The sequence below is a fragment of the Heloderma suspectum genome, chromosome 4 (assembly GCF_057233095.1).
Source record: "Heloderma suspectum isolate Gila_16-S chromosome 4, 16-S_ref, whole genome shotgun sequence".
In the NCBI taxonomy this organism is placed as follows: domain Eukaryota; kingdom Metazoa; phylum Chordata; class Lepidosauria; order Squamata; family Helodermatidae; genus Heloderma; species Heloderma suspectum.
In genome coordinates this window covers 184,766,965-184,792,286 of record NC_139461.1, presented here as the reverse complement: position 1 = coordinate 184,792,286, position 25,322 = coordinate 184,766,965, and the positions used below count along the sequence as shown (strand labels likewise).

Here is a 25,322-nt window from a genome sequence, read left to right as displayed (position 1 = left end):
ATTATCTTCTTCTGCTTCCGCGCATTGCTTGTTTAAAAATAATTCCTTCTCTCTTCTGGCTAACCTCTGGAATTTTGCATTTAATTGGGCATATCTCCCCCCTTCACTGTTGCCTTTTGCTTTCCTTCTTTCTTGGGCTGCTTCCAGTGTCTCAGCAGACAGACATCTTGCCTTCTTGGTTTTCTTTTTCTTTGGGACGTTTTTTGTTGCCGCCTCCTGAACAATGTTGCAAACTTCTGTCCATAGTTCTTCCAGGACCCTATCTACTAAATCTAGTCCATTAAATCTATTCTTCACCTCCACTGCATATTCATGAGGAATATTAGTGAGCTCATATCTACCTGATCTGTGGGTCTTCCCTATTCTCTTTAGTCTGATTCTAAATTGTGCAATATGAAGTTCGTGATCTGAACTACGATCAGCTCCAGGTCTTGTTTTTACCGACTGCATAGATGTCCACCACCTTTGGCTACAAAGGATGTAGTCAATCTGATTTCGGTGTCGACCGTCTGGTGAAGTCCATGTATAAAGTCATCTCTTAGGTTGTTGGAAGAGAGTGTTTGTTATGCACAGTGAGTTGTCTTGGCAAAATTCTATCAGCCTATGTCCCACTTCATTTTGTTCTCCCAGACCATGCTTGCCTGTAATTTAGGGGTGGACGAAAGTCACTTACCTTTTCTCGCAGCTTGTTCGCGGTGGGGGGGAGCACTTTGCTGCTCCCCCTGCGAAGTTCAGGCTGGGGGGGGGAGGCTTCCCGCCTCGCCCGGCCGAAATTCAGGCCGGGGGGGGAGGCTTCCCGCCTCGCCCGGCCGAAATTCAGGCCGGGGAGGAGGCTTCCCGCCTCGCCCGGCCGCGAACACGAAAGTAAAAAAAAAAAAAAAAGTCCCCTGATAGGCTACATGACGATTCACGTAGCCTATCACGGCTAGATCTGGAAAGTCAGCCGTGATAGGCTACGTGAATCATCACGTAGCCTATCACAGGTGACTTTAAAAAAAAAAAAAAAGCACGTACGCGAATGGCGGCCCCCATAGGGAGCCGCCATTCGCGTTCCTTATTTAGTTGCTGTAGCGTTGCCCTTATTTTCGCCCTAGTCTACGTAAACATTTACGTAGACTACAGCGACCAAATAAGGAAGGGGAATGGCGGCTCCCTATGGGGGCCGCCATTATCCGTACACACTTTTTTTTTTTTTTAAAGTCACCCATGATAGGCTACGTGACGATTCACGTAGCCTATCACGGCTGACTTTGCAAATCTAGCCGTGATAGGCTACGTGAATTGTCACGTAGCCTATCAGGGGACGGTGTTTTTTTTTTCTTTCATTGCAATGGCGGGGGCGGCAGCCGGTCGAAAGACCGGCTGCCGCTCCCGCCCCGCTCGAACACCCGACGAACTGCCAGCCGGACCCGCCGCCGGGAGGGACATTCAGGGAAGGTAAGTCTCGTCCCGGGGGGGTGCGGGGGGCGGGGTGTGTGTGGAGGATTTCTCCCCGAAACTTGTTCGGGGGGCCGAACATGTTGGCGCTCGGCCCCCCGAAGTTTCGGGGAGAAATTCTCCGCCATCCCTACTGTAATTCCAGGTGTCGTTTGACTACCCACCTTAGCATTCCAGTCTCCTGTAATGAAAATAACATCTTTTTTTGGCGTACTATCCAGTAGGTACTGCAGATCCTCATAGAACTGATCTACTTCTGCTTCTTCAGCATCTGTGGTTGGGGCGTATATTTGGATCACTGTGATGTTAAATGGCTTACCCTGAATTCGAATTGAGATCATTCTGTCATTTTTTGGATTGTATCCAAGCACTGCTTTAGCCACTTTATTATGAATTATGAAGGCTACTCCATTTCTTCTGTGGTCCTCTTGTCCACAGTAGTAGATCTGGTGGTCATTTGATGTGAAGTGGCCCATTCCAGTCCATTTCAGTTCACTGACACCCAAAATGTCTAAATTTAATCTGGACATCTCCCCAATAACCACATCCAATTTACCCTGGCTCATAGTTCTTACATTCCAGGTTCCTATGGTGTGTTGATCTTTAGAACATCGGATTCGTCGTTCACCACCAGCACCATCAGCTGCTAGCCATCCTTTCAGCTTTGAGCTAGCTGCGTCATCAAATCTGGGGCTAGTTGAACTTATCCTCTGTTCCTCCCCAGTAGCATTTTGACCATCTTCCCACCTGGGAGTCCCATCTTCCGAAGGTATACCGACATATCTCTGGTTGTACTGATCCATTTAGTTTTCATGGCAAGAATACTGGGGTGGGTTGCTGTTTCCTTCCCCAAGGATTGTATTTAGTCTGACCTCTCTGCCATGACCTTCCCGTCTTGGGTGTCCCTTCACGGTTTAGCTCATGACGTCATTGAGGTGCTCAAGCTCCAGCACCACGACAAGGTAACGATCTCCTTTGCCCTCTTCTCATAGTCATGGTCTAACAGCTCATCTTTCAACTTTCTGAAATGTATATCCAATGTGCAGTGATATTTTCATTATTTGTTTAGTTATTTGAGGAGCAGCAGGAACACCCAGAGCACAGGGGAAGAGATTGATCACCACCACCCTGGTTCTGTTGGAGCCTTGAGAACTGCACCAGCATGAGAAAGTGGAGCATGAGAGAGATGTGCTGCAGGCTGTAAGAAACCTTGCTGCTATTTTCTCAAGTTTGTTTTCCTGGTGTAGGAGTTGCAGTTCATAGTGTTTATTAAAGACTTAATGCATAGGAAATATTTAGTTTATTGGGCTCTGGTATACACGCTGCTGAAAGATAATAATTGATACTGTGTTGCAAAGTTTGATTTTGCCTATTTTGTAATTAATGTGAAATGTAAATGTTATTATGTTAGTATCAGTGAAATGGCTTGTTTATTATTGTAATGTGCTCCTATTACAATGATGTATTGCTATGCTTTTTTGTTGTTGTATTGCTGTTTTTGTGGACAAGCGGCATGTAACTGAAATGATGATGATGATGAACTAAGTTTCCTTGAAAATCTAAGTTTCCTTAAATAGAGCTATTTAAAAAAAAATAAAAAATAAAAATCCAGCTCATGAATCCTGCTTCATTGGCAGCCACTTGTGGAAAAAGTGGGTGAGGAACATCTGACCATGATGATATCACATCAAACATGTTTCATAACACATTACCAGGGAGATGCAGAGACATTATTCACAGCAGCAGTCACCCATTCCTCCTAACATCTAATTCGGCCTTTAGCTTCCTATTGTTGTCTTTAATACATACCATGAAAGGCACTACTGAGCTTTGAATTAAAAAGGAAACTAAACTTTTAACTAAAAGGGAAAAGATCAATCTTTTCCCCATCTCTTTGAGAATTAGATCAGGGAATCCAAATGTCAAGCAGTGGATACAAAGTGAAACAGAAAATACACAAAACAACACATAATATCATATAGATTAAAAAACTAGTTTAAAATGTTAAGGAATGAGACTTAAAGCTGATCACAAATTAATAAATAAACTGATAAAAGTGTTTTTATGTCCTGGTTTTGTGAATTTTTCAAAATTATGTCAGGACTTACTTCTGCATTCTATGGGTGGATAAGCTTTTTCCCAGTTTCCATGGTTACACAGATATCTAATGCGTCCCAGTTTTATGTAGCCAGGCCGGCAGTTGAAAACTATTATTGCACCATGCGGATAAGACTGTTTGCCTGGTGGCTCTGCAAGTTCTTCCATTTGTATTCGAGGTGGTGGTCCACAGTCATTTTGACCTAGTAATAAGTGAGAACAAAGCAGCAACATACTTAAAAAGCATCAATCAATGTCCAGGTCCTGTCATCCGTAACATGTTACAGATGAGCTTCAGACATGCTGGCTCTCTGACACCTGTATTGTGTGATATAGATGTAACTGGCCTTACCGTGATACCCTTGTTTAAGAATCCCTTTTGGTTCACAGGCACAGTCAGCAGCCTCAAAAGCTGCCAGGAACAGTGCTGAGGCTCTGGAACTGCCAGAGAGGCACAGGAGCCATAGAATATACTTGCCTCCTCTCCATCAAAGTCTGTTTTTAACCAAATTGAGGTTAAAATCGCCCATTCAAAACGCCTCACTTTGGGGAGTCTGTGGACAACATGGTACAGCGTATGTGTTGTCAGCAAGGCCAGAGCAGCACAAGTCTAATGCCCCATTTTTTAATTTGGAACAAACGCTGAGGGACCTGATAGTCTGTGCCCTCCGCATTTTTCTAGTTTTTGCAACTAATCGGGAAGTGAAGTTCTTTGGGTTCCCCTTCCTCTAAAGTCCCACAATTATAGCTACTCCTACTCTATTTCTTTTCCTTTCCTTCTCTACCTATCCATTTCTGCCCCCACGGTCCACTCTTGTCATCAGCAGCATCCATGTTTCCTTGGTCAGACGACCTTCCAATCCCCTACTCCACCATTTCCATAATGCCACCTTCCCCTGCTGATTTGGTAAATGCTAATTCCCCCAATCTTTTCTATACCTTTTCTAATTAGGCTGATTAGAACTGGAAAATGATCCGTGTGGTACAGGGTGGGTGTGCAAATCAAGCCATTTTATCCTGTGCAATGAATGTGCATGTGCTTGTTTTTGAGAACAATATCAGGTAGGCCAGATACCTCAGAAGCTCACAAGCAGGGTATGATTGAAAGTGCTGTCTGTGGTATATGTTCAAGGTTCATTATTTTTATTTATCTTAAGCATACTGCCTCTGAACATGGAGGTTTCTTTTACTGGGTATTAGCCATATCAGCGAAACAACAACAACAAAACACTTCGTTTTCTAGGTGCTGTAGAAAGGTTAAGAAAACAACAGTCTCTCTCCCCTTACAACTTCTCGGTTCACACATAACAACCCTGGGTTGTCGTAAATGAGACAAGTAGGGATGTCAGAGAATTCCGCCACGGATCTCGGTGAGGCCGAATGCTAGGCATGGCGGAGAATTCCGCCAGGGATCTCGGTGAGGCCGAATGCCAGCATATTCAGTCCCCTGAAATCCGTGGCAGAACGAAGCCCCCCGCCCCCCCTACCCCACGAAATGGGCCGGGAATGGAGCCTATCTTGGTCCACCGTTCCAGTCTTTCGAATCTTTCGAATGGCCATGATAGGCTACATAAATACTTACGTAGCCTATCATGGCTACTGCAGGGATGCCATTTGCGTCCCTGAGGAGGCTGTGATAGGCTATGTAAATATTCACGTAGCCTATCACGGCTAAAAAAGGGAATGCAAATGGCGGCCGCTGTAGTTGCCGCCATTTGCATTCCTTTTTTTTTGCCGTGATAGGCTACGTAAATATTTACGTAGCCTGTCACGAGAATGCAAATGGCGGCCGCCGTAGCCGCTGCCATTTGCATCCCTGCTTTAGCCGTGATAGGCTATGTAAATATTTATGTAGCCTATCATGGGCAGGTGTAGGGACGCAAATGGCGTCCCCTACACAGGACCCCATTTGCGTCCGCACCAGCCCGGCAGCGGCTGGAGGTCCCACTGCGGGTTGGCCTGGCCAGCGGCTCTGTGGCCTGGCTGTGGATTGAAGCCAGCCAGGCAGGATTCCAGGGGAGAGGAACGGATCTCCTCCCCCCCATCGAGGATTCCAGGGGGAGGAACGGATGGCCTCCCCCCACCTGCAGAACCCGGTGGAACCAGGTAAGCGGGGTTTCGTACACCCCTGCCGAATGCCAGTTCATTCGCCCCCCTGAAATCCGTGGTGGAATGAAGCCCCCCAACCCCCACCCCCTGAAAGGCGCACAAAATGGAGCACCTACCTGGTGCCATTCGCGCTGCTTTGCGAATGGCGGCTGCATGTGCAGCCAGCATTCGCTTCTTCATTATAGCCATGATAGGCTACGTAAATATTTACGTAGCCGATCACGGCAAAAAAAGGGAACGCAAATGGCGGTGGCTACAGCGGCCACCATTTGCACCCATGTCTTTGCCGTAATAGGCTACGTAAATATTTACATAGCCTATCACAGCAAAAAACAGGAACGCAAATGGCGGCCGCCGTAGCCGCCTCCATTTGCATTCACTGTTTTTCTTTTTGCCATGATAGGCTACGTAAATATATACGTAGCCTATCACGGCAAAATACAGGGATGCAAATGGTGGTGCCTATGGCGGCTGCCATTTGCATCCCTGTGCAGCCCAGCGGCTGGATGTTTGGCTGCGGGCAGCCCCGGCTGGTGGCTCCACGGAGTCGCTGCGGAGCAGAGCTGGCCAGGGAGAATTTCGGGGGGAGGGACGGAGCGTCTCCCCCCCACCGCGAATGTCACCCTTCGAAAAGTTAAGTGACTTTCGTACATCCCTAGAGACAAGATGCTTGATCACTCCCAGTTGGCTCCTGCTTGGCATGTTTAATGTGACTTCCAAACCCAGAACTCTGGCTTGTCTCTCAACTGGCAAGCCATCACCCTGCGCCTGATTCAGGTGTCACACTGACCTATCTTATTAGGCCCCATTGTGCTACATGCCGTGATGTGACCTATAACACCACTGAAGCACCATGTTGTGGAGGGAACTATGAGACATGGGTTTGAACTGTAGGGGGTGGAGAACAGAGAGAATGCTAGAGCCACAAAATAGTGTATGGTGCCTCCAGTCCACAAGACCCCGTGCTTCCTAATTGAAGGGAGGGGACTTAACCAGCGGGCAACTCAAAAGCATATAAACAAAAAAAAAACCCAAGAGCTAGGGTAGGAGTCACCACCCTTTTGGGGTTGGTAGGCACATTTGGAATTCTGAGAGGGTTTCATGGGTACTATCACAAAATGGCTGCCATGGTGGGCATAGTCAGTCACAAAACACTGATTTCCCCATAAGGCAAGCTGGTGAGACTAAAAGAAAAGTAATTTGTCCAAGAACCTAAGTATAAGGCAGAACTGGGGTCTGAGCTCCAAAACAGAAAGCCACTCTTTTGAACCCAAATAGAAAGGCAGCACTTTGCTTTGCAGCATGCCAGTGTCCCACTTAAAAAAAAAAGTTCATTACAAAAAAAACCACCTTAAGAAATATAATAAAAATTAAGAGGGGTTAGGGACGTTAAGAGAGGTGTCTGCAGAACACTGGTGCCCACAGGGGTAGGGGTGGATGAAAGTCATTTACCTGTCCTCGAAGCTTGTTCGCGGTGGGTGGGAGGCGCTTCGCTGCTCCCCCCGTGAAGTTCAGGCCGGAGGGGGAGGCTTCCCGCCTCGCCCGGCTGAAATTCAGGCCGGGGGGGAGGCTTCCCGCCTCGCCCGGCCGAAATTCAGGCCGGGGAGGAGGCGCCTCGCCTCGCCCGGCCGCGAACTCAAAAGTTTTTTTTTTTTTAAAAATGCCCCCGTGATAGGCTACGTGACGAGTAATGTAGCCTATCATGGCTAGATCTGCAAAGTCAGCCGTGATAGGCTACGTTAATCGTCACGTAGCCTATCACGGGTGACTTAAAAAAAAAAAACGCGTACGCAAATGGCGGCCCCCATAGGGAGCCGCCATTCGCGTTCCTTATTTGGTCGCTGTAGTCTACATAAATCTTTACGTAGACTACGGCGAAAATAAGGGCAACGCAAATAGCATTGCCCTTATTTTCGCCGTAGTCTATGTAAATCTTTATGTAGACTACAGCGACCAAATAAGGAATGGGAATGGTGGCTCCCTATGGGGGCCACCATTATCCATACGCGCTTTTTTTAAAAAAAGTTTTTTTAAACACCCGCCGAACTGCCGGCCGGACCCGCCGCCGGGAGGGACATTCGGCAAAGGTAAGTCCCGACCCGGGGGGGTGCGGGGGGTGCGGAGAATTTCTCCCCGAAACTTGTTTACATTAATACCCCACCTGTTTTTCCTCTAAGGAACCCAAGGGGGCTTACACGAACCTCCTCCTCTCCATTTTGTCCTCACAACAACCCTGTGAGACAGGTTAGGCTGAGTCAGTGACTGCCTGGCCCAAAGTCACCCAGTGAGCTGCGTGGCCAGCTGGGGAATTGGGTCTCCCCAGTCCCACGCCGTCACTTGAAGCAGTACACCGAACTGGCTCTGGTAAGAGGCCGCTTGAAGGCCTGTAACAAATGGGGCTGGCAGAACTGGTGCTGGTGAAATCGTCACGGATGAAGGGCAGTGATATTGGCCTGACCTTCATGACAAGGTGAGTGTCCTGCCATCAACTGTCCAATCACCTCACTGGCACTTTGCACCCACCCCAGCCTCTCCTCCACCAATTAAAGCCAAGGGGAAGACATCCGGAGGTAACTCCCCTCCCATGGCTCTTTTTCCTACTGGAAAGCACAGGCAGACAAGGAGGCTATAGCAGAAGAAAGCTTGCAGTTCCTTGGGAGAATATCAGATATTCCTCAAATGAAAAGAACTCTAATGGCAGAAGAGATGCCCTGAAAACTGTGACGCTGCCGGTGAGTGTTAGGTATGTTCTGGGGTGTGCTCTCCATTCACTTGTAGTAAACTATTAGGACTGTCAAACAAGCTTGGCCAGTGTTCTGAACTGAGTAGATACCTCAGACCATGGCCCAGGTTCTACTGCAATGCTCTGGGGTAGATTTGCTGTGATTCCTCAGGATTTGAGTCATGGGGAAAGAGCTCCCTGAGGCATGAAAGCAGGCCATCTCTTAAAAAAAAAAAATCCTTGCATGGAGTGTTGGAAACAGTCATGTATAACCCTTCCATAAGGGTGGAAGACATGCAAATCCCACTTACCAGTTCCACAAATGGGCAAAGGTGACCATCCATTCCTTGTGCATTCAGCTATCTTTTGTCCACCTTCTCCTTGAATTCCACTGTCACAGTCAATTCGAATTAAATCTCCATCTTGGTACACTTTTCTTTGAGGTCTGAAAGAACCATCCTCCACTCTTGGGGGGTGGCATCTAATTTCTAGGAAGAATGAGGCAAAAGTGATACAGAAATAAAAAAAAAAACCTGTTGATAACAATCATTCAGATTACAGGGGTTGCCATCTTTCTTCATGGGAAATGACTAAAAAATACTTTCATTTATGTATTTGTTACATTTATATCCCACCTTTTTCCTCTTGCAAGGAACTCAAGGTGGCTAGCATGGTCCCTCCTCCTCTCCATTTTATCCTCACAACAACCCTGTGAGGTAGGTTAGGCAGAGAGTCAGTAACTGGCCCAGATCTCCTGAGTCCAATGCACTACCCATTACACCACATGGGCTCTCAGGTAGGGAGAACAATGGGAAAGGCAAATGCATAACACAGGAAGAATGGAAGCAAGTGCCCATCAGGTCATTGATTCAGCGAGGGATGAAGACTGGGGATGAATCCATAATAGCTCTAAGCAAGACAAAGCACATTTAACAATTCATAAAATAAATAACTTTCTATGCTGTCCTTTGAGAAAGATCCCAATTAAGACTGCAATCATAAACACATTTGCTATGAAGTAAACTGCATCGATGCAGTACAAATTACTCCTGAGTCAATAGGCACAGGATTGCTCTGTAAAACTCTGATCCGAGTGCATACCTGCAAGTAGTCAAGCAATCATGTCAGCTAAACTCCATGGAGGTCACCCCATCCCTCTGAGGCAACTGCTCTCTTCCTGGGCCAGGCTGGGTTGCTAAAAAGGTCTGAGAACGTCAGCCCCCTATGACACTCTGAGCATGCTCCTACCAACCAGCTGGAGAAATAGAGTAGGACAGTAGGTTGCCATATCCTACAGTATTAATTGCAGGTGCACCTGTGATTATCTTAGTGACAAATCTGGTATTTCTATTGGTATTTATCTGTGGTTTTCAGTATTATAATAAATAATGGGCTATTTAAATAGTGTGCTCCCAGGCCATTTAGTCCTTTAGTTCTTGAAAGTTGTGTCACTGTTTTAGACTTTCACTATGCTGTTGGTATTTCTTTGGTTGTATTCTGTAGCTGTCTTCATAAACATGTTTAGGTGCTTTGTTTTATATTTCAGCGTTTTAAGTTCTATTTTGTGAACTGCCTGGAGAGATTCAGCTCTTGGACAGTGCAGAAAAGTATTAAGAAGTTACAGTTTGTATTACTTACAGCAGTCAGTGATAGCATTAGTAGTAAAACTGCATTAATTAATTACCACTAAAGAAGTTGCACAACATCGGGCTGTGTCCGATTATGCCAACATGGTAGCGGGACCCACTGCTGGCGCAACAGAACCGCTTCTAGCAGTTCTGAAAGCAAGCTGACATGAACAGAAGCACTCATCTCCAGAAATAACTAAGCCTTTCTGCTTGTGTGCAGGGTTGCTTTCTGAACAGATTGAGCAGAAGCACAGAGGTATTCCTGGGTCCTGCCCATCCTTTGAAATGCCTCTCACAAAGCCATTTTAATTGCCATTTACAGAAAAGCAAAAAGAGGCATCTGGCATTTCCCAGTGAGATCCCATTCAGTGACGACTAGCTCTTTCTGTGTTGGGGTGGACAGAAAGTATCACACCATCTTGAGTTACCTTTGCATTCAGGATACACAATTGGTTTTCCGTCACACTGGATTACAAAAGCAGATTGAGAAGGAGTTGTCGCAAGGGCATATCCTGATTTACAGGTGAGCTGAACAGAGTTACCACGTTGCAGGTACATATTCTGAGATCCACTCTCATCTGACCTCCCTTTCGCCTCTATGTTCTGGCCTTCCATTTCAGCCCATGACACTGCACAGGGCTCTGCGATAAGAAAACAAGTTCTGTTAGCCAAGGCAACTAATATCCAGACTCGCTACATTGCGTTATTGGATAAATGAAATATGAAAGGTTGCACACATTGGTGATAGGAACTGAGGGCATATTGGCTTAAATGTAAATGATGAAAATGATTTCTGTGGAGTTTGAATTGGAGGCATTTCTAGTGTATTGTGCTGTTTGGATCCATTCAGTTGTTGAAAGTCAATTATGGGGAAGGCTCTCGTTTTAACAATACTGTATCATGAAGAGCCACAATTCAAAGTGCAGAAGGCACCATTTATCTTTCGAGGTAGATCTAGGGTTGGCGGAGAATTTCTCCCCGAAACTTCGGGGGGCCGAGCGCCAATGTGTTCGGCCCCCCGAACAAGTTTCGGGGAGAAATCCTCCACACACACCCCGCACCCCGCACCCCCCCTGGGATGGGACTTACCTTCGCCGAATGTCCCTCCCGGCAGCGGGTCCAGCCAGCGGTTCGGCGGGTGTTCGAGCGGGGCGGATTTACGTAGACTACGGCGAAAATAAGGGCAACGCTATTTGCGTTGCCCTTATTTTCGCCGTAGTCTACATAAACATTTACGTAGACTACAGCGACCAAATAAGGAACGCGAATGGCAGCTCCCTATGGGGGCCGCCATTAGCGTACGCGCTTTTTTTTTTAAGTCACCCGTGATAGGCTACGTGACGATCTGACTTTGTGACTTTGCAGATCTAGCCGTGATAGGCTACGTGAATCGTCACGTAGCCTATCAGGGGGCGGTGTTTTTTTTTTAAACTTTCACGTTCGCGGCCGGACGAGGCGGGAAGCCTCCTCCCCAGCCTGAATTTCGGCCAGGCGAGGCGGGAAGCCTCCCCCCCGGCCTGAATTTCGGCCGGGCCGAGGCGGGAAGCCTCCCCCCCCGGTCTGAACTTCGCGGGGGGACCAGCGAAGCGCCTCCCCCCCACCGCGAACATCCTTCGAGGACAGGTAAGTGACTTTCGTCCACCCCTAGGTAGATCTCGTTCAGCAACTAATGTGCCTACTTCAAGGGGAAACATATTTATTTGCATGTGTCTTTGTTACCATTTTAGAATTCCTTCCGCTTTGTGATGCTGGTTATATTAAGCTAAAATGATATAGGGGACAGACTAGGATGGTTATTCTTGTTCAATGAGATGGAGAAAATATTACTAGATGTATTTACTGAAAAATATTTAACTTGCATGAGGACATACTGATATTTAACATGTAGTGCTTGTCAAATATTCAAAGTGGGTAGTTTACATCCAAATAAAGGTCATGGATTAGAGGCATATTATGAACTGGGAATTTTCCACCCCATCTTTCAAATGCTTTGCCATAATGCCAGGGAAGAACAGGGATGTGAACCAGGCCTAAACTAAAACAAATCACGTAAGAAAGAGAACTGCTCTCTGCAAAATTAATCACAGCTACCATCAAAAGAAAGCCATGAATTTGTTCAAAGAATGCTTTAAAATAAATAATGTTCAAATGGTATAACCACTACCGTTGGCCTTACCTAAGCAAACAGGCATTTTTGTCCAGGTCCCGTTGTCACAAAAAGAGCGGTTATGTCCTTCCATGGCATAATCTCTTTGGCATTTGAATTCTACTGAAGAACCAGTTGCGTACTGTTGCTGAGATAAGGTAGTAATGTCTCCATTCTGAAGAGTGGGTGGATGGCTACAGTTTTTCCCTCTTTCTGGTAAATAAGAAAAGAATAAGAATGATGGCTTTGGCCATATCCTCAAAGTTTTGGTATTCTACATAAGCATTTCCAGATTGCTGACACAGGACACATGAGAAACTTCAATCTGGCATAATGGCCATGGGTCAAGGATGGGCATGGGACAGCTTCATCCTTACATTTCTATAACTAGGCCACTTTGGACCAGGTAAGCCTGTAAACAGCTTTATATAGCTGAAGCAGGCTCTACTGTGACTTTTGGTTGGATCATGTCCTCATTGGCTTCTGTTATATTCTTATATAACATAAACTATGCAGATATGGTTGCTTTTCATAACGTTTTCTACTTTACGTATTTTATTTATGTATTTATTTACAACATGCATATACCCACTGTTCTAGCCCATACTAGCATAAATTGCTTTTACAGGTTGTAGTCAATGAATCTGGATCTCAATTGCCAGAGACAAACAGTAGGGAAGAAGATATGACAATGCTACAGTACAATAACCCAAGGCCAAGAATGAAGGAGGATGATAGGGGTGAGGACCTTTTTCAGCCTGAGGGCTACACTTGTTGATCTGTAACTTTTCAGGGACCACACGCAACAGCTGGTTGTCACCAGAGCCAAAAGTGGGCATGGCCAAAGCAATATCCCTTCTCTCTTCTTCTCTGTCCTCCTGCTTCTCTCTCTTTTTTCACCTTCCCTTTCTCGCTCACCTAGTCTCTCACTCTATATCACCCCCCATCTCTTCTTCTCCCCAATTCTCCTTATATATAGTCTTATACGTAGTCTTACATATATGCTTCAGGTACTCTGCCATTCTTCAGCCTACTTCCCCCCTCTCTCCCCCTCCATTATCCTCTCCCTACCCAGAGGGCTGCCTCTTTCCATGCACAGATAGGGATGTCAGAGAATTCTGCCATGGAACTTGGTGAGGCCGAATGCCAGCACATTCAACCCCCAAAATCCATGGTGGAACGAAGCCCCCCGCCCCCTCACCCTGCGAAAGGCAAGAGAAATGGAGCACCCACCTGCTGCCATTTGGCTGCTTTGCGAATGGCGGCCATGTCTGCGGCCGTCATTCGCTTCTTCATTATAGCCATGATAGGCTACGAAAATACTTACATAGCCTACGTAAATACTTACGTAGCCTATCACGGCTAACGCAGGAACGCCATTTGCGTCCCTGCGGAGGCCATGATAGGCTAAGTAGGGATGTACGAAAACCACTTAACTTTCGAGGATTATGCTGATGGTGTGGGGGGAGGTGTTCCGTCCCTCCCCCCGGAATCCTCGCCGCGGGGGGAGGCACTCCGTACCTCCCCCCCCGGAATCCTGGCTGGCCGGCTGTGCTCCGCAGCAATTCCGCGGAGCCGCCGGCCGGCTCCACTAGCAGCCGGACATCCGGCCGCTGGCTAGCAGGGACGCAAATGGCGGCGGACGTAGCCGCTGCCGTTTGTGTCCCTGCAGTCAGCCATGATAGGCTACGTAAATGTTTACGTAGCCTATCATGGCTGATTAAAAAACAAAACGCGCGTACGCAAATGGCGGCACCCATGGGCGCCGCCATTTGCGTTCCTTATTTTGGCACATCTTAGTCTACGTAACATTTATGTAGACTAAGACGGCGAAAATAAGGGGAACGCAAATAGCCGTGATAAGGGGAACACAAACAGCCCATTTGGCACTGCCATTTGCATACAAGCAGGGTGTTTTTTTTTTAATCAGCCATGATAGGCTACATAAACATTTACATAGCCTATCACGGTGTTTTTTTAAAAAATCTAGCCGTGATAGGCTACGTAAATCTTTACGTAGCCTATCATGTTTTTTTGTTTTTGGGGAGTTTTTTCCCTGGAAATGGCGGCGGCGGCAGCCGAACCGCCACCGCAGCCGCCATTGAAGCGGCCACCACCAGGAAGATCCGTCTAAGGTAAGTCCCGTACCAGGGGGGGTGGAGGGCCGTTCCGCCACCGATTTCGGGGGGCCGAATGCGCTGGCATTCGGCCTCCCCGAGATCTGTGTCGGAACTTTCGTACATCCCTAAGGCTAAGTAAGTATTTACGTAGCCTATCATGGCAAAAAAAAAAGGGAACGCAAATGGTGGTCACTACAGCGGCCACCATTTGCGTTCCCTTTTTTTTGCCGTGATAGGCTACGTAAATATTTTTACATATGTAAATATTTTTACATATTTATGTAGCCTATCAAGGCAAAAAAAAGGAGAACACAAATGGAGGCCACTGTAGCCACCGCCATTTGCGTTCCCTTTTTTTTTTTTTGCCATGATAGGCTACGTAAATAGTTACATAGCCTATCGTGGCAAAAGACAGGGATGCAAACGGTGGTGCCTACAATGGCCGCCATTTGCATCCCTGTGCAGGATGCCCAGCGGCCAGATGTCCAGGTGTGGGTGGCCCCGGCCGGTGCTTTCGCAGAGTCGCCGCCGAGTGGAGCCGGTTGGGGAGAATTTCAGGGGAGGGATGGAGTGCCTCCCCCCCACTGCAAATGTCACCCTTCGAAAAGGTAAGTGACTTTCATACATCCCTATGCACAGAGAAGAATGTAAATTATCTGAGAATGCAAACAGAGACCATGTCTCTCCCTCTCTCACCAGATTACTGTGGAAAATTGGCACATGGTGTGGCTGAGAGGGGGCGTGGCCTGGTGGGAGAGGGAGCAAGCCAGCTGCGGAGGCCTACAGGGCTGGATCCAGCCTGCAGGCAAGAGGTGCTGCACTTCTGGACTATGGGACACTAGAGGTCCTTCACTTGTTATACATCTAGTGTTGAGATCAGTGGGCCTGATTTTCTCTCTCCCCCATGGAATACTTAAAACTGGAAGCAGACACTTACAGTTGAGTTGCACTAATACAGAAAGCGACAAATATAAATACGATATTCAGCTCATAACGGCAGTTATGCTTCCCAAGCATATGGATCCTCTTTTAAAAGCAAATGTGAACAAGTGAGGAAGAGAGCCCAGGAAACCCCGGCTTTCAGACTGGATTGAGGAGTGGTTTCAGGCCCTTGGAGCTCCTAGAGGAACTTCTCTATTTTAACAGCATGCTTACCAGAGATACACAATGGCAAATCCATGTGCCCATCAACACACTTCCTGACTGAAGGTGCTATGAGCACATATCCTTCCCTGCACAGGAACTGTAGCCTTTCATTACTTTGGATCATTTGGGAACGTCTTCGGCCACCAGGCAGAAGCAGGTTTTTTGCTTCTAGCTGTTGTTTCATAATAACACAGGGTGCTAAAATAAAGGGGGAAAGCACAAGGCAGGAATCATCAGTGGAATGTCTCATTTGCTGCTGTACGGCAATCTTCCATACCTCCATTTAGCAAATTAACAGCAACCCTAAGTAATTCAGCTGACTAGGCAATGTGTCGTCTCCCATGAAGGAAGTGTGCCTGTCTTTTTGTTCTAGGTTCTCTAGAAAGGCACTGGAAGACAAAGTTTAGCTCAAAAACTTGAGAGACAAAGGCTGAATCTACAGAAAGCAGTTATACCATTATCATAACTATGGTGCCCATTGGTGTCATGTGTAGCAATAGTTATGATAACTGTTTGATAACGGTATAACTGCTATGTGTCGATTCAGCCAAAAAGTCTTTATAAACCTCTATTTCTCTACTCAAAAATCAAATACTATTTATGAGATACAAGTTCTTGAGGAGCATGTACATAAACCAAAGTTTCTTATCCAAAGGGGGTTGAAGTGAAGCGATACCAAGATGAGAACAGGTGCTAATTTTCATGAGAAATGAATAGGCAACTTAAAAGGGGGCATTAGAAGCGCAGTTTCTACTAGCCAACTAGCATCCTCCACTGAACTCTAACTTTATCAAAGCCATTATTTAACCTTCCGAGAGAAAGGAAGTTGCTGGAGCATGGGCAAAGTCTAATATTGACTGGAACTGACTTCAAAATAGTGCGAAAACAGAAACATAGCTACCTAGAAAGGATGGGGTAAATGCAGAGATGGAACATCACAGGACTGTATCAGGCTTATGTCTGCCCATGCAGGGGGAGAACCAAACAATCCCATATCCTTTGGGATGCCCTCCCGGGACCATGGGATTGCAGCCTTAGTTATCAAAAGACATACATTACCCAGTTTCACTGTGACTTCCCCAAGCACCAATATTGCCAATTTTGTGAATCCATTAATACAAATGCATGTAATGCAACAGACATAGATCAACCATTGGAAGGCAATTCAGCCAGACGCCCAGAAGCCTGTCTAGCTGAAAATGACAAAATTGCAGGAATGGGAGGCCGTAAAAGATTCCATCCCCCACCTGCCCTGCCGGACTCTTGCCAACAATATCCTTTCTCTCTCCTTTTCTGTCGTCTTCGGCTATTGGGTGGTATAGAAATGAAATGCATGAATAAACAAACAAATAAATTCTTGACATGGGGCTTCCAGTTCGGTGGCCTCCATGTAGCAAGTGAACAATCCCTAGCGTTGCGCTCCTGCTCTATCCACTTTGCACGCATGGACAAAACAACTTTGCACACAAGCAGGTTCTCCACGGTCATATCAGGCACACCACAATCCGATTTTAAGTCTGTAGTTTTCAAAATGAACCAAATATAACCTCTTACCTGAACACTTTGGCAGAGATGTCCACTTTTGTCCTCTGCATATGATCCATTCAGACCCTTCCAAGGTGTATCCAGGGTTGCACCTGTACTGCACTCTGTCCCTTTCCAGGTACTCGGCCTTCTCATCACTTACAATCTCCCCAAATTCAAGGTCCGGTGGTTCTTCACACACTGCAATTACGTTCAGCATCAAAACAATCCCTCCGTCCTTTTCACAGAACCACAGCAGCAACTACGGGTGCGATCCTAATCTCACAGGTTCATTGGCTGAAACGCATTTGAATGAGGCTGAAGGGCACTGGAATGAAGCGGAATGCTCCCAGTGCCTCCACTGAAAACACCCCTGCAGGACAGGAGTGCCTCCACATGCCACACTGAGCCGCTCTGCCAGACATGTGTCATCCGCGGGGAGTGGGTGGCAAGAGGGAGGGGCACAGCTGTGCTGAGTCCTAACCCCTCTCCTTCCACAGAGCCCCCCCAAACACATCAGAAATCTGCACCGCTGCAGGACCTGGTGTAGGTAATTCCCCTGCAGGCCTCCTGGTAGGCCGGACGCACCACACACTAGTTTGGGGTCAGCATCTTTCTCCGCCGTATGCTACTCTATGTGTACAAACCCAGGGCCCAGTCGTGCCTCCAGATATATGCCCACTTTCCCTCCCAGCATCCCTGTGTGAGGGGGGTGAGTGTGGAAACCATGGGACCTAGGTTCATACATGCAAGAGAGGACGCGGGAGAAAGGTGCTGAACCCAAACTAATGTGCGCTGCCTCCAGCCCACCAGGCCCCCTGTTCCCTGAAAGCAGGTGGGGAAAAACCAGTGAGAAACTTCTAAACCAAGAAGTAGGATTTCTTAACATGGAAGGGAAAGGAGGGGGGAGGAAGAGAACAAACACTTAAATCCTGTATTCGTTTGGAGAAGTCTAACAATACCATGGAGGGAAGGCGGTCCAAGAGTCATATGCTCCAGAAAGGCAGGCTATTTCTTAAAACCTGTCTGTTGTTGTGTAGTCCAGTAAGAGGCCTCAGTTATGGACTGTTGGCTATGGACTCACTGCTGTGTGACAAATGGGGGAAGGGCAGAATGCTGCCACTGCTGCTGTCTTCCCTGGAATTTACTCAGCCTCCTCAACACCTCTCTTTTCTGTCTCTGCCTTTCCCTCTTCACTGCTTCCTCAAAATCTTCCTTCTCGGTCTCCATCTCCTTGTCTCTCACACAGTCTCCCCAGAATCAATGCTGGGGTTTAGAATGTGATCTTCCAAATAGTACCGCCTTCTTGAAGGTGAAGGTGATTGATGTCTTCTACCCTAAACCGACCAGGCTCAGCCTTCTCACAACATTATCAAATTGTTCTCTCTCCTCATAGGGCTTTGTTTCCAGTCCCCTGATCATCTTCGTTGCCCTCCTCTGAACCCTCTTCAGTTTGTCTGCATCCTTCTTAAAGTATGGTGCTCAGAACTAGACAGAGCACTCAAGATGATGCCTAACCAGTGCTGAGTAGAGGGGAACTAGTACTTCACGTGATTTGGAAGCTATACTCCTATTATTGCAGCCCAGAATAGCATTTGCCTTTTCTGCAGCCACATCACATTGTTGGCTCATATTCAGCTTGTGATCGACAACAATTCCAAGAACCTTCTCACTTGTAGTATTGTTGAGCCAAATATCGCCCATCTTATAACTGTGCATTTGGTTTCTTTTTTCTAGGTGCAAAACTTGGTATTTATCCCTATTAAAGGTCATTCTGTTGTTTTCTGCCCAGCTCTCCAGTCTATCGAGATCACTTTGAATTTTGTTTCTGTCTTCCAGGATATTAGCTATCCTGCCCAATTTTGTGTCATCTGTAAAGCTGATAAGCAGATTCAATTAACAACATGGATTCAGTTAGCAAAAAAACCTTTTGGTTCAACATGTTGTGTTAATTAATTAATTAATTTATTAAATTTATTGATCGCCCATCTGACTGGTCACCCAGCCACTCTGGGTGATGTACAAAGTATATAATAAAACAGTTTAAAACAATAAAAGTCTACAGTAAAAACATTCTCTAAAATACCCTAACCCACCACAAATGCCTGCCTGAACAACCACGTTTTAATGCGTGGTGGAAGCTCATTAAAGAGAGGGCATGGCAGAGTTCCCTAGTGAGGGAGTTCCACAGAGTGGGGGCCAACACAGAGAAGGCCCTCTCCCTCGTCCCCACCAGTCTAGCTGTCCTGGCTGATGGGACAGAGAGAAGGCCATCCGAGGCTAATCTTGTTAAGCGGCCTGTCTGGTGTTGCTGGAGACGCTCCTTAAGATAGGCTGGGTCGGAACAGTATAAGGTTTCAAAACCAACACCTTGAATTTGGCCCGGAAAACAACTGGTAACCAGTGCAACACCTTCAGCACTGGAGTGATGTGATCTCGCTGGCGGCTGCCTTGAATCAGGCGAACCGCCGCGTGCTGAACCAGCTGCAGCTTCCAAACCATCTTCAAGGGTAACCCCACGGAGAGCGCATAACAGTAGTCTAGACAACAGGAGACCAGGGCATGTACTACCAATGGGATCAGGTGGTTGGGAAGGTAGGAGCTAGGGATGGGGGACAATTTCTCCCTGAAACTTCGGGGGGCCGAGCACCAACGCATTCGACCCTCCGAAATCGGCAGTGAAAATCTCCGCCGGCCCCCAGCCCCCCTGGGATGGGACTTACCTTCGCCGAATGTCCTCCCGGCGGCGGGTCCCGGCGACGGTTCGGTGGGCTTTCGGCGGGGGCGGGGGCGGCAGGTGGTCTTTCGACTGGCTGCCGCCGCCGCCATTACAAAGTAAAGTAAAAAAAAACAACAACAACCCCGTGATAGGCTACGTAACGATTAACGTAGCCTATCACGGCTAGATCTGCAAAGTCAGCCATGATAGGCTACGTAAATCGTTACGTAGCCTATCACGGGTGACTTTGAAAAAAAAAAAGCGCGTACGCAGATGGCGGCCCCCATAGGGCGCCGCCATTTGCGTTCCGTATTTGGTCCCTGTAGTCTACGTAAAGATTTACGTAGACTACGGCGAAAATAAGCGCTACGCTATTTGCGTTGCCCTGATTTTCGCCGTAGTCTACGTAAATCTTTACGTAAACTACAGGGACCAAATAAGGAACGCAAATGGTGGTGCCCTATGGGGGCCGCCATTTGCGTACGCACTTTTTTTTTTTTTCCAAGGTCACCCGTGATAGGCTACATAACGATTTACGTAGCCTATCATGGCTGACTTTGCAAATCTAGCCGTGATAGGCTGCGTAAACCGTTACGTAGCCTATCACGGGGATTTTTGGTTTTTTGTTTACTTTTTTTTTGCGGCCGGGTAGACGGGGCGCTTCTACCCAGCCTGAATTTTGCTGGCGAGGGATGGGATGCCTCCCCCCCGGCCTGAATTTCGGCCAGGCGAGGCGGGGCACCTCCCTCCCTCGCATGAACTTCGGGGGGAGAACCGAAGCGCCTCCCCCCCACCGCAAAGCAAGCTTCGAGGACAGGTAAGGGACTTTCGTCCATCCCTAGTAGGGGCACAGCCGCCATATTAGATGGAGTTGTTACAGTGCTGCCCGACTCACAGCTGATACCTGAGCCTCCATGGACAGCTGGGAGTCTAAAATCACCCCCAGGCTGCGGTCCTGGTCTTTCAAGGGTAGCCGTACCTAGGGATGGCGGAGAATTTCTCCCCGAAACTTCGGGGGGCCAAGCGCCAACGTGTTCGGCCCCCCGAACATGTTTCAGGGAGAAATCCTCCGCACCCCCCCGCACCCCGCACCCCCCCCGGGACGGGACTTACCTTCCCTGAATGTCCCTCCCGGCGGCGGGTCCGGCTGGCGGTTCGTCCGGTGTTCGAGCGGGGCAGGAGCGGCAGCCAGTCTTTCGACCGGCTGCCGCCCCCGCCATTGCAATCAAAGAAAAAAAAAAAAAACATCCCCTGATAGGCTACGTGACGATTCACGTAGCCTATCACGGCTAGATTTGCAAAGTCAGCCGTGATAGGCTACGTGAATCGTCACGTAGCCTATCATGGGTGACTTTAAAAAAAAAAAAGTGTGTACGGATAATGCCGGCCTATGGGGGCCGCCATTAAAGTCACGGGTGACTTTAAAAAAAAAAAAAAAAAAGTGTGTACGGATAATGCTCCCTATGGGGGCCGCCATTCGCGTACGTGCTTTTTTTTTTTTTTTAAGTCACCCGTGATAGGCTACGTGACGATTCACGTAGCCTATCACGGCTGACTTTCCAGATCTAGCCATGATAGGCTACGTGAATCGTCACGTAGCCTATCAGGGGACTTTTTTTTTTTTTTTTTAACTTTCGTGTTCGCGGCCGGGCGAAGCGGGAAGCCTCCTCCCCGGCCTGAATTTCGGCCGGGCGAGAAGGGAAGCCTCCCCCCCGGCCTGAATTTTGGCCGGGCGAGAAGGGAAGCCTCCCCCCCCCGGCCTGAACTTCGCGGGGGGAGCGGCGAAGCGCTCCCGCCCACCGCGAACAAGCTGCGAGAAAAGGTAAGTGACTTTCGTCCACCCCTAGCCGTACCCCATTCAACACCAGGTCAACATCCCCCAGCCTCCTCTTGTCTCCCACCAAAAGTACCTCGGTCTTGTCAGGGTTCAGCTTCAGCCTATTCCTCCCCATCCAGCCACTCACCGTCTCCAGACATTTGGACAGGGATTCTACAGCCAACCTTGGTGAAGATTTAAACGAGAGGTAGAGCTGCATGTCATCCGCATATTGATGACACTGCACCCCAAAGCTCCTGATGATAGCCCCCAGCGGCTTAACATAGATGTTAAATAGCATTGGGGAGAGGATGGAACCCTGTGGCACCCCACAAGTGAGCAGCCATGGGCCCAAAACCTCCTCTCCCAGTGCTACCCTCTGGCACCTGCCAGAGAGGAAGGACCGGAACCACTGCAATATGGTGTCTCCAGTGCCCAACCCCTCCAGGCTGTCCAGGAGGATACCGTGGTCAACGGTATCAAATGCCACTGAAAGGTCGAGGAGAACAAGGAAGGAGCATTCACCCCTATCCAGAGCCCTCCTCATATCATCCACCAAGGTGACCAAGGCCATTTCTGTCCCATGCCCAGGCCTGAATCCCGACTGAAATGGGTCTAGATAATCAGCTTCTTCCAAGTGTGCCTTCAACTGCATCGCCACCACCTGCTCAATCACCTTGCCCAAAAATGGCAGATTTGTAGGGATGGGGGAGAATTTCTCCCCAAATCTTCTGGGGGCCGAGTGCCAACGCATTCGGCCCCACGAAATCGGCGGTGAAATTCTCCGCCAGCCCCCCGCCCCCCCCCGGATGGGACTTACCTTCGCCGAATGTCCCTTCAGGTGGCGGGTCCCGGCGGCGGTTCGGCGGCGGTTCATGTGGGGCGCGGGCGGCAGCCGTTCTTTTGACCGGATGCCGCCGCCGCCGCCATTACAAGTAAAAAAAATAAAAAGCCCCGTGATAGGCTACGTAATGATTTACGCAGCCTATCACGGCTGGATTTTCAAAGTCAGCCGTGATAGGCTACGTAAATCGTCACGTAGCCTATCACGGGTGACTTTGGGGGGGGGGAAAGCACGTACGCAAATGGCGGCGGCCCATGGGCGCCGCCATTAGCGTTCCTTATTTGGCACGTCTAGTCTACGTAAAGATTTACGTAGACTACGGCGAAAATAAGGGCAATGCTGTGTGGGCCACCGCCATTTGCGTACGCGCTTTTTTTTCCCCCAAAAGTCACCCGTGATAGGCTACGTGACGATTTACGTAGCCTATCACAGCTGACTTTGAAAATCTTCGTAATGATTTGCGTAGCCTATCACGGGGCTTTTTTTTTTCTTTTTTTCTTTTGAAGTTCGCGGCCGGGGAGACGGGGTGCTTCTCCCCTGCCTGAATTTTGGCCGGGAGAGGCAGGGCGACTTCCCCCCGGCCTGAATTTTGGCCGGGCGAAGCGGGGCACCTCCGCCCTCCCACCTGAATTTCAGGGGGAGAAGCGAAGCACCTCCCCCCCACCGCAAAGCAAGCTGCGAGACCAGGTAAGTGACTTTCGTACATCCCTACAGATTTGAGACTGGGTGAAAGTTATTCAGAACTTGGGGATCCAAGGAGGGCTTCTTTGAAAAGGTAAAAGGTAAAGGTGTCCCCAACCAGTCGTGTCCGACTCTAGGGTGTGGTGCTCATCTCCATTTCTAAGCCAAAGAGCCAGCGCTGTCTGAAGATGCTTCCGTGGTCATGTGACCGGCATGACTGAACACCGAGGTGCACAGAATGCTGTTACCTTTCCTGCCAAAGCGGTACATATTTATCTACTTGCAATTTCTTGCTTTCAAACTGCTAGGTTGGCAGGAGCTGGGACTGAAGATGGGAGCTTGCTCTGTCATTCAGCACTCGGGTCTCGAACTGCTGTCCTGCCGACCTCCCAGTCTGCAGTTCAGTGTCTTAACCACTAAGCCACCGCTGCCCCTCTTGAGAAAGAAAGAGGGCTTCTTTAAGAGCAGTCTTATCACTGCCTCCTTGAGGGCTGATGGCATCACTTCCTCCTCAAGGGAGGTGATCACCACCACCCTGATCCCCTCACCCAGTCTCTCCCTGCAACCCATAATGAACCAAGATGGGCAAGGATCAAGTAAGCAGGTGGTAAGCCTTACAGATGAAAGCACCTTGTCCACTTCATCAGAAGGAAGAAGCTGGAACTGATCCCACAAAATCGGTTTGCCACAGGCTGCCTCTTGCTCACTAACTGTATCCACAGCACACAGAATAACACTCCTAATCCAATCAATTTTATCTGCAAAGTGCCTTGCCAACGCCTCACAGGAGGCCTGAGAATGCTCCAGCAGTACCGGGGGGCTTTCCATGTTCACTCAAGCTCCAAAATCAAAATGTCAGTAAATGAGAGCTGTTAATGGCCACATCCTTCACAGACATCTTATGTAGGCTATGAAATATGGTATGGCATCCTATTCTGTTGTTTGTTCCAGCTTCAACTCTTCCTTGGAGCTGGATGGAAGTCAGACCTAGGGATGTACGAAAGTCACTTACCTTTTCGAAGGGTGACATTCGTGGTGGGGGGGAGGCGGTCAGTCCCTCCCCCTGAAATTCTCCCCCGCCGGCTCCGCTCTGCAGCGACTCTGTGGAGCCGCCGGCCAGGGCCACCCACAGCCGGACATCCGGCCCCTGGGCTGCACAGGGACACAAAAGGTGGCCACCATAGCTGCCGCCATTTGCCTCCCTGTATTTTGCCATGATAGGCTATGTATATATTTACATAGCCTATCATGGCAAAAAAAAAAAGGGAACGCAAATGGGTACGGTGGCCGCCATTTGCGTTCCTGTTTTTTTCTTGCCTTGATAGGCTACGTAAATATTTATGTAGCCTATTATGGGAAAAGACAGGGGCGAAAATGGCGGCCACTATGCCATTTGCGCCCCTGTCTTTTGCCATGATAGGATACGTAAATATTTATGTAGGCTATCATGGCAAAAAAAGGGAACGCAAATGGCGGCGGCTACAGCTATCACGGCTACCTAGGCTATCACGGCTAAAACGGGAATGCAAATGGCATAGGGGATGCCATTTGCGTCCCTGCTTTAGCCATGATAGGCTACATAAATATATATGTAGCCTATCACAGGGCCGGTGTAGGGACGTAAATGGCGGCCGTTATGATGGCCGCCATTTGTGGCCACAGCAACCCGGATGCAGCCGCAGCCGCCACCGCAGCCACTGCCGCAGCCGCAGCAAGGTAGGCTCCTTTCCGCCACAGATTTCAGGGGGCCGAATGCGCTGGCATTCGGCCTTACCAAAATCCATGGCAGAATTCTCTGCCAAGCCTAGTACCGAGGCGTCCAGGGCAATGCCCCCCGCCCCCAAGAGCCACCTCCTCCTCTTCATATATTCGGAGCTCTACTTAATCCCTGAGCAGTCCAGACAGGCTGTCTCCAAAATTTATCAACTTCTGAAAACTCATGCGGAAGGGCAGGAGGAGGAGGAGGAGGGAGAGGGAAGGTGAGCAGACGCAGGAAGGTGTGGGGAGGTGGGAAGGCGAGCACAAGAGGAGGAGGGAGTGTGCTTTGGCGAATAGGAGCTCTCAGCCAGAACCGACGGCAGCAGTTTCCATTCAGAGAGAGTGTTGGAGGAAGGGGGTATATATACTTTGGCGAAAGGCTGTGTTCGGCTATTGCGCTAGCTGTGTCTTTGGAAGAGGGGTAGTGTATGGGTAGATGATGGTGTGTGTGTGTGTGTGTGTGTGTGTGCGCACATGCGTATACATTCCTTGGAGTTGTTCCTTCAATTTATTCAATTTTGATCGCCATTAGGCTTTCCTCAGAATTTAAATTAAAAGAAAACAGATTGGTTGCA

The 25,322-nt window shown here is 48.4% G+C and overlaps 1 protein-coding gene across 1 annotated transcript in view; it reads right to left on the bottom strand.

Annotated features, from left to right (window-relative positions):
• The window catches only part of LOC146347833 (coagulation factor XIII B chain-like), a 59,248-nt gene that overhangs the window by 27,098 nt on the left and 6,828 nt on the right, over positions 1-25,322 (bottom strand). Inside the window, exons 2-7 of the mRNA XM_084851623.1 lie at positions 16,960-17,130; positions 15,415-15,603; positions 12,170-12,352; positions 10,422-10,634; positions 8,677-8,853; positions 3,546-3,737 (exon numbers count right to left, since the gene is read on the bottom strand). Of these exons, the coding sequence (XP_084707749.1) occupies positions 3,546-3,737; positions 8,677-8,853; positions 10,422-10,634; positions 12,170-12,352; positions 15,415-15,603; positions 16,960-17,130 (1,125 nt within the window). The remainder of the gene's footprint in view (positions 1-3,545; positions 3,738-8,676; positions 8,854-10,421; positions 10,635-12,169; positions 12,353-15,414; positions 15,604-16,959; positions 17,131-25,322) is intronic.